Below are 9,913 nucleotides of genomic sequence, written 5' to 3'. Positions count from 1 at the left end.
TATATAAATTCTGCATGTATCTTTGTTGTAATAAATTCACCATAAAAGCGGAAGAGGTATCATGTTACAAATAAATTTATCACATCTAAACTTACTGTTAGCATACTAAACATCACGTATAAGGCTGACCCTAATACCAGAAACGAACGATGTTACACCCGCCCTCAGTTGTATAAATACGGAACCATAACGCTGCCAACGACATTTGAATACTAAACACGATACAGGGTCACGGTTTAAGTCGAACAAATAGATTTTTTAAACAATGCTCTCTTCTCGGTAGCTAAGTGGGTGGTTTGCCTGTCTTAAAATTTAGCGAGCGCAGGTTCTGATATCTCGAACTTTTCAAACGATTTTGTGGAACGTATGCCTAAAGATAATTTTTTTTTCGATATCTGATATCAATCTCTGTTATCTTAAGCGTGTTATGACGTTTGAATTCAACGGATGTGGAGTCGATTCTGAACTGATATATGTAACGTTAAAGTCTGTTTGAATAAATCACTTTGGCACGATCTAGGGTTATGCCTAGAATTATCCATATCAATTGTAGACGGACCCTAACACTGTTTACACCAATCGTAGTAGTCGTGAGTGGTTTGTTTATAAATCGATACTAAATATTACAGCACACAAGGGTGTTTGCAAATAATGTCTAACACGGTTCGCTACATTGAGGCGATGACGCGTAAACGGCCGTGACGAAGAGACGAACGTCCTCGCCTCTACCGGACCAGAACGCTTCTGGATTGCGATACTACTCACTGTTCGATCATCCTACCAATCAAGCGGAATAACATAGATTTACTCAATTAAAACTACTTGTATAGACGTAATAGTATATTATCAACAACTACATCTATAATAATTAATAAATGTTAAATCAGTCAGATCAAAAACATTCTACCAAGGGGCTCGTGTCTATCCTGCATTAGGGGATTAGGTTTTAGTCAATCAAGCTGGCTATTCTATATGCAGGGCGGCGTTTAGCGTAAGAATGAAAAATTTACATGTGAAATAACTACGCCCCGTAAATATATGACTCAGCTCTTATAGTCAGCAATATTGTATATCTAAAAATATGTATGTAATAAAATGTTTTATCAAAACATTTAAAATTTCTGCTTAGTGTCTAAAAATACCGTTTATCGTGCATTTAAAATCCGGTCATTCAAGACAAATATTATCATACGTTTTGACAGCTTTAGTATAAATAATTTCAAGATTAAATTGATGAATACGAAGCATACGAAGATAAATTGAATCGTATTGTCTAGATAACAATATTTATTTCAACTTACAGTAAGAAAGGGAAATGTAGATAAAGACAAAGACCTAAAAACGTGAATCAGTCCATGTGTCTAATTCGTTCGATCGTTTTTGGATGCATCGACCAAATCGTTAAAGCAATTACTATCCATTTAATACTGTGCTGATGACTTCATTATTTAAGTTATACACAAAAATAACATTTCCAATAACAATTATACAAATGTTTTGTTTGAAGTAAGTCTTGCGTATGAATACTATACGTGTTTAGGTTTTACACACGTGGTGAGCTCATTTATGATGCTTTACCAGTACGGTGTAGTACAAAACTTCTGAGTAATCTTCGAAAGTATAACAACTACTCGATAATCGTGACTATAATATTGACAGTTGCAGAATTACAACCAGTTCAAACTGTTGGCAAATCGTTTTATTACATACCTTAAACGTATGATTACACAATATAGAAAAATCTTATTCTATAATAAATCAACCATTCAATAAATCATTAACTATTTAAACACAATTAACACAAACATAAATCTACGCAACGAGTCGTAACGTAACTGGGCATTAAATATACGACGTTCTTTCGTTGTCGAAGCGTAGAGGCGTGGCTCGTACGTATTAATTAATGTTTCGCATTAACGCGTGCCGGTTGTTTGAATCAATAAAGCAGTTGGAACAGGGTCGTAGACGCGAGGTGAGCGACCGGTGTATGGGCGCGATCAATCCGGCTGCCGGCTTATCGCCTACGTCACGCTACATGCAACTGGACCGCGCGAAATCGCATGACCAAAGCGAAATTCTCGCGCGCAAACTCACATCTATTTCTCGCAATGACCGAACGCTAACAATCTTGCAAAAAAACATCTCAGGAAATGTATGAAAGATATAAAAAGTTCTGTACATCATTTCTTCTGCCTGTAATTTTTCTACAGACTAGGTACATTACCGTACTCTTCAATATATTTTTATCATCCGTCATAATTGATATTCCGTACAATTTTGTGGTATCTAAGAACATGGACAATCCTACTGACTATAAATGGTAGTAGAGGCCTTCATTTATTATACAATTCTGTCTATTGGCAAAAAGGAATTTAAAGTTATACAAAAATTACGTGTTTCTTCAGAAACTCTGGCGTTAAATAATTATACTCACAAATAGCTATTCAATAAGCATCTTTTAAAATCGATGAGTAACGGTACGAAGCGTTTATACATTCTCGCTAAGTTCGAAGCATTTCGCAACGAAATGATTCATTGATATTTCTTAATTAAACAAGAAAATACGAGACTTCTGTTCGAAACTGCCGTTATAATCACTGTAGACCAGTTCAATGACATCTTTCGAAGTCATGACCATTAAGGATACTAAATGCAAATTATGTCTGTCTATATTCCTATTTTTTTTTAACTATTTGATTTAGTAAGTTTATTTACAAGATGTTATATCTTAAATGTCTAAAATATACGTCAACCTTAGATTAAATTTAATGATAAGTATGTTTGTCTGTAGGCTTGTTTTGTGAACCTTATCAGTCTTTCATTTTAATGCGAACTCAATACTAAACAGGTAAATTTATTTTTATCAATACAGTCATACGGTTTATAGTTAAATATTTTACGCATCGCAATAAAAATTGATAGTGCATGATGAATACTTTAGATATAAATGTTTATAATATGTTTGTAGAGATTTCGACCGGCGGACCGCCAAATTACACATAACAGTGGCTTAGCGGAATACTATAACGGTATATTAAAAGAGCCAGCAGTATTGTCGTGTAATCATTATTAAAAATATACTTTTAATATTGCTTACACGAACATTGCTTAGACTATTGTTAGTTCACACACATAGACAAATTTTAATATTTTAAATATTTCAGATCTGTCGAAAAACTGATACAACTTTTTCTTTAGCCAAGGTATTTATAAATATTGCACAATGTAAGACTGCTCTGAGATTCGATTAGTCATCACCAAAGCTGGCGGTTAAAATGTATCGTTTCATAGCTAGACCATGTGTCAGAGCAAAAAAGGATGTACGAATTGGATTACAGAAAAAAAATTGAAGCGCTTAATGAAATTTAAATTGATAAAGAGTAGTTTCATCACATTCACTATAAGCTATATAGTTTTATAAAAGGAATCAATCTCAAAACCTAAGAGGTATTATGTGATTCGTGATTCTGATATTTGTTATTATTATCAAGCATGATAAAATGGTTTAAATGATTGTAATCATAATAATAGAAACTACGCATAACATTTGTAACATATCGTAGTGACCTTCAACCATCTGTCATTAACATATATATCGGCAAATTATGTCACACGGGCAAGGTTATTGGCTTTATCACCTAAATAATTATAAAATGTGCTTTATTTAAAATAACTCGATTTTTAAAATACAGCATTGTATCAGTTTTTAACAGATCTTTTCTAATCTAATTTGTTAGTAATGCATTATTACTATTTTATAAAGCAATCATTCATTTAAATAAAGTATTAAGTAATTACTTCTATTAAAATTAGAATTGTATGCGTTAATAATTTCAAATAATAATTACGATCGAATGGAATAAATTCGTAAAAAAATTCGACAGGAGTCACTTGACTACGAAAATAAAAAATGAACTGTTACGTTAACCATTATGCAATCGAAAAGACACTTTAGAAGTTGATTATCCAAGCAGAACGCTACCCTCCTACAATTTAACTGCAAACAGTTAGCGTAACCGATTGTAACAAATGTAGCAGTAACTGTATTTGTTAAACCATAACAATCATTGGTGTATAGTTTAATAAATATAAACATCTACATGCGTTCATTTAATACAAATCTTTAAAAATTACAGGATATTCATTTGAATTGCTCCTATATTAATATGAAATAATAATATTAAGGAAAATCTAAACTGCATTAATTCAAGCATAATTTCAAATTATAATTTAATTTTATTTAATCTTTATTTGAAACAATTAACGCACAAATAAATGTATATTCGCTCTGAAATACATTAAATTGTTTATAATTTGTTAGTCACCAGCACCTTATATTATTTATAGCAACTTACCATCACATGTGGCGGCCATAAATTTGCCGTTCGCAGAGAAGTCCATATGGAGCACGTTGCCGGGGTGACCTTTGAGATTCTTCAGTAACCAGGGATGCGTGAACTCCGCTTTCCCCTTCCATGGAGCACGCTTCTTGCTTTTACTTGGCCGGTTCTCGACTTGCGCTACCTCAGAGACAGCCTCGTCTACTTGAGCACCTGGAATATAAAAGGAATTCAGCAGGTTATTAAAAGGACAATTCTATGACAGTTTTATACAACGAATTTATTGATCTATTCCGAGTTGTTAGTAAAACAAGAAATAAATCATGCAATTATTTACAAGTAAATACCGTTAGGGTCGTCTATATTATTTTACTAAAATTTCTATGATAAATTCAGTTAGCCAAGATTTTACATAAATAAGTAATATATTAATCACAATAACATTGGTTTTTCACGAACCAAATACATATATGATATCAAACAAAAGCGTTATCGAAAAGGGCAGACATTTTTAACGTATGACGGAAACGAGACCACAATTAAGTTATCAAATGCTAGAAAACATAATTCAATACTTTGCGAGTGTGATATTAGAAAATGGGAAAAATAATTATTTCGACATTAAAAAGTATTACACACATTAAAATAATAATTTCAAATGTTTTGGATTATCTTTTTTCAGAATTTGTTTTTATCTACGCTTGGTGTAATTATTAATGTAAAAATGCGTATGATTCGCCAGTTTATTACTGCGTTTACAATCACGAGTAATAATGAAATATTCCACAAGAATTTTATAAAATACAATCAACACAATGCATATATCATCTTTAAATGTTAAACAAACAATTATTCTATTACACAAATTAATAAACACAAGCAATATTTACTACAAACACAATAAACGCGTTAAAATCAAAACGTATCAGAGTGAGATAAGCTCGCGTATTGTCACGAAACAATAGTGTAACTATTGTTGAACAATGTACTATTATGACTATTTTATTACTAACATGTACTCTGTATGTAACACTGTAAATTGTATACCGTTAAATGTACTCGATTCAATCAAACAACTATATTACTACAACACTGACCTAGTTAATAAATTAAAAAAATAAATAGAAGCATGTTTGAAATTTATGTAGGATTTCAATTCAGATGGTTTGGAGCATTTTATAATAAGAAATATATTCATCAAAAAAAGTGTCAGAATTTTTTCAGTCTTAACACATATAATACTGCAAAAAAAACTCCCACGGTTATATTATCTTTGTTGGATTATAGTAAAGGTAAAAACGAAAGGCAAAAATATACACAATACCTCATATATATTCACAAAAATAATTTATTTTACCGCAAACCACACACTGATATAGCTTGGTATATCATGTGGTACTTTGCATGTTTTTACCATATTAATATATAATTAACTCTTATAATAAATTTATCATCAATATGATCAAGATTAGCACTAAGCTGACTATACTCATCTCTGTTAGTCATTTACTTGAACACAAATAGAAAAAAAATATGACTAAGGGTCTGTCCCAACAAATATTGTCTCACAATTTATGTCTGATAACTATCCAACATGTAAAATATTGAATCTGTAAAAAGATACCCTTCATTCTGGGGAGATAAATAGGAACCTATATATTACAAAATTAAATCATAATAAGTGTTGTAATTTAAATTTGTCCAAATATACTTGGTTATAAAATTTATATTTGATAACAGTAATAGCTTGTGTTAAAAGCAGATAATTTAATATTTATTTACATTTAAAAACATCCAAAAATTATTTTAAGGTGACAGTAAACACCAATGAGAAATCTTAATAGTATATCTGTTTACAGCCAAAAAGGATTCAATGCAGAGGTCATTCAACTCTTTATTAATTTAAAATAACTTCAAGCAACTCAGGAATCTTTTTATGTTTTTTATTGTGAGGTACAAGTCATGTTTTTACAGTTAGGTTGTATCCTACTGAAATCCTAAGATTGAAAAATTATTATGAATTAAATTCAAATTAATGTAAATAAATTAATCTTTAAAAACTAGTGGGTATATTTTGACACAATAATAATGATTCTAGAATGTACTATCCCATCCCAAGGATTATTATATATTTATAAGATGTATTTAAGTCTTTTCAATTAAATACTTCTGATTTCTGTGTTTAAATTGTCTCCTTATTCTTAAATTTACTGATAATGTATTTGTGTAATAGTTCAAATAAATTAAAAGGTAAAATAATTCTAGTAATACAAAATGTAATAATGACATCACCAGATATGATTCAGAATACTTAAGAAATAAAATGTTATACATTTTTGTTTGTAATTAATTTCAGTGACCTTTTTTACCTTCAAAATTTATTTATCCAGCTGTTTCCCACATAAACATAACTCAGAAATATACAATGTATGACACATAAGTACAAATTATGAGTAAAATGCATTTTTACTGTTTTTAAAACATCCTTACTTATTTGATTTTTTAATAATTTTAGTCACTATATGTTCATGATTATTTTCTAAGTTCTATTGAATTGGCGGTCACTGACATGCACTGAGCTACAATGCGTTTTTCGAACACGAGGTCTTCGAAGTTCACAGAAAACACTGCGCATACACAAGTTTTTATTTTTGTAATCAAGCGTATATTATAAAAAAAATATTTTCTAAAATAACAAAGATGTAAAATTGGTGGTATTTTTATAAAGTCTATTTTTAAAAATGAAACCTACCTGAATCGCTCTCTGTAGTAAGCGATGCATCTCTTTTCGGAGTGGAGAAGATGGCTTTATAAACTAAATGTAATATAAAACATAATAAGATCGTAAGTCCGCCGACGAGGAACATATTCAGATTTTGACCGGCTTTTATATCCTCCATTTTCACTCAAAAAGTCGTAAATACAATCGCCGATCTTGTACTTATTTCACGATAGTCACGCGGCTTCAAAATCACTAAACGAGGTAACGAAAAATTGAACTAAACTGAGTTGCTGAGTGAATAATAGATCTAGTGAATGAAAAGATAACCGCACCTTGCGATACATTTGACAGAAACTTGCCGCGCAATTTGAATTACTAGTGCGTTCCGTTCTACGCACTCACTTTAGATAAATTGTTAAGGGAAATAAAAAAATTGTCGGAACCAATGAAACCTAAATCAAATGACATTTTCAGAACTTCTGAATATTTTCCACTGATTTATATTAGGATATAGATTTCAATGAGATTCTCGTATATTTATTTTTGAGTTTTTGAGTTTATGACTGGCTGATTCTAATAAAATAATCTTTTCTACAGAGACCAAAGCTGAGCCGTCAAAAGACGTTTCGCCTTTCAATATGTCCAACTGTGCTATCAAACATTAAATTCAAAATAAAAGTAAAATGTAACATTTAAAGTTTTTTACACAATGCCACCTAACAGAAGCAAGTAAGATTTTCATGACTTTATTATTATTTTTATAACATTTGTAAGTTTGATTATCTTTTCGTCCTTTCCATTTAGTTAAGTAAACATATGGATATAATGGGTGATAGCAGGTTTTATTAAAATATTTAAAACTATAGCACCTTAATTTTTTAAGTGGTCTTAATCACTTTTGTTGGTCTGTCTGGGATCATTTTAGTTTTGTTATCTGTATTCGCTTTTCTTTTGTGAATCCTTTAAGTTTTTTATCTGTGCCATGCCAAAAATTTGAACTGTTAATCAAGACGTGAAATGGTGAAATATAAATGTCATAAGCCAGACAAGGATGGTTATACTCAGTTATTTCATATTCAAAGTTTCTAGAAATCCATCGAAAACTCTTTGGAAAACATCGGAACGACATTCATTCATTTTATAAATGACATTGTGATCGTGATCGTGACAATTCTTATTGGAGCATACTGTGAAACGTTTTCGTTACGATAGTTTTTATTGCAATTTGTACTCGAGTTTAATTCAACAAAATGCCACGACGAGGACGATCAGCAAGTCCGCCACCAGCTCCACAGCGGCGGTAAGAGAAATACGTTTTAATTCTGAATGTCTCGCAAGAAATATACGATATCGATGATAACCTAACTTTGTTTATATTACAGTGCTGCGCCACCACCGAGCAATGTGCCCGCTCATGCACCTCCATCAAGCCCAGGGCCTGTCCATGCTCAACCTCAACAACCTTCATTATTCGGTCAGATGGCCGCAACCGCTGGCGGTGTCGCTGTAGGATCAGCAGTGGTATGTACAAGAAATTACGTAACGTAAATATTAGGATTGGAAATATATGTTTTTCTACAATTTTATTACGCAACCAATTTAGTAAATTTCTAATACATTCAATCGAATTTTCTAAGACTAATTGGCTTAGCGCCAAGTTATTGTCATGTGTTATCATGTTGTTAGAAGTAAATAAATTTGCGCAATATTTATGTGTCACTTTATTTACGTTTTATGCAAATTGCACTTATAATAGAGGAATAATTATCTGTAAGATGTTTTTCTGTCTACTTTACAGATAACTTTCATTACTAAAAGAAACACAAACTAAGAATACCAGTTTTTTTATGTTTTAATCAACGTTAACTAAGCATATTGCGGGGTTAAAGTCCTCAGTACCATATAACCTTTGTTGTAGGGCATTATTAGGTTTAAAGTCTAGAATTTTGGAAAACAATATTGAATCATGTGATATCCATAAGTCCCTTTTATCATTCTTGCCTAGATTTCTTTGTGCTCAAAACAAAATATTCAGCTTTATAAATGATAAGATAAACATGACTGTGATTTATATTTATGAAACATGATGCAAAGTAATATGATGTCTGTATGAATATTCTATACTAGGAATTGATCTTAAAATTATTTAGAATATCTCTTATGCAATGGAGTCTTAACTCTCTAAACAATGGATCATATTTTTATCAACAATAAAGTTTAATAATATACTAGTTAGTAGTCACTAGTCTAGGAATTATGTCGCTTCTTAAAAATTTTTGAAAGTAAGGCGAGATTGAATCACTTGTTTTATAAATATTTCTTTTACTTTATTAAAGTCTTCCAACTATGCTTGTTACAGGGACATGTCGCTGGTAGTGCTCTGACTGGAATGTTCAGTGGTGGCAGCAGTGAGCCTGCACCACAGCAGCAGGCACCTGCAGCACAGCCCGTATACAACCAGGCCCAACCACCGCAGGGCCCTTGCGCATGGGAGATCAAACAGTTCATTGAGTGTGCCCAACAACAGCATGACCTGTCACTCTGTGAGGGATTCAATGAAGCTCTCCGCCAGTGCAAAATTAACAACCATATCTAATTTATTAGATTCTTAGAAGGCCCCACTAGTTTAAATTCATATTTCTTTCGGAAAAGGTTCAAAACGCTATTTTACTCAATGTTACTTCACTAGTGAAATTATGGGGCGCCTTCTATAATTTATAGTGGAGGGACAATACAAGTTATATAGTAAATTTTAGTGACTTTATTTTATTAAATATATTTTATTTAAGAGGCATTATTGTGATGTAGATTTATAATTTCAGTTGAACAATTATGTTGTAAATTTGTAGAA

The 9,913-nt window shown here is 31.4% G+C and overlaps 2 protein-coding genes across 2 annotated transcripts in view; one reads left to right on the top strand and one right to left on the bottom strand.

The window, feature by feature from the left end:
• LOC106108594 (transducin beta-like protein 2) overlaps window positions 1-7,379 on the bottom strand; it is a 61,960-nt gene extending 54,581 nt beyond the window's left edge. The window contains exons 1-2 of the mRNA XM_013289831.1: window positions 7,093-7,379; window positions 4,356-4,553 (exon numbers count right to left, since the gene is read on the bottom strand). Coding sequence (XP_013145285.1) covers window positions 4,356-4,553; window positions 7,093-7,240 — 346 coding nt within the window. The 5' untranslated portion in view covers window positions 7,241-7,379. The remainder of the gene's footprint in view (window positions 1-4,355; window positions 4,554-7,092) is intronic.
• Window positions 7,380-7,695: 316 nt separating this feature from the next.
• Window positions 7,696-9,813, top strand: LOC106108466 (coiled-coil-helix-coiled-coil-helix domain-containing protein 10, mitochondrial-like). The gene is made up of 4 exons (XM_013289632.1): window positions 7,696-7,791; window positions 8,145-8,362; window positions 8,445-8,583; window positions 9,422-9,813. Exons 2-4 carry the CDS (start codon window positions 8,313-8,315, stop codon window positions 9,656-9,658), a joined length of 426 nt encoding a protein of 141 aa, XP_013145086.1. The 5' UTR covers window positions 7,696-7,791; window positions 8,145-8,312; the 3' UTR covers window positions 9,659-9,813.
• The last annotated feature ends 100 nt before the right edge of the window (window positions 9,814-9,913 follow it).

Source organism: Papilio polytes, unplaced genomic scaffold (assembly GCF_000836215.1).
Source record: "Papilio polytes unplaced genomic scaffold, Ppol_1.0 DF821511.1, whole genome shotgun sequence".
Lineage (NCBI taxonomy): Eukaryota > Metazoa > Arthropoda > Insecta > Lepidoptera > Papilionidae > Papilio > Papilio polytes.
This window is presented reverse-complemented; position numbering and strand designations above follow the sequence as displayed.

Coding starts and splice junctions, on each gene's coding strand:
- LOC106108466 (XM_013289632.1), top strand. CDS start 8,313: ATGCCACGACGAGGACGATCAGCAAGTCCGCCACCAGCTCCACAGCGG. Junction 8,363..8,444: donor CCACCAGCTCCACAGCGGCG/GTAAGAGAAATA, acceptor TTTATATTACAG/TGCTGCGCCACCACCGAGCA. Junction 8,584..9,421: donor TCGCTGTAGGATCAGCAGTG/GTATGTACAAGA, acceptor TGCTTGTTACAG/GGACATGTCGCTGGTAGTGC.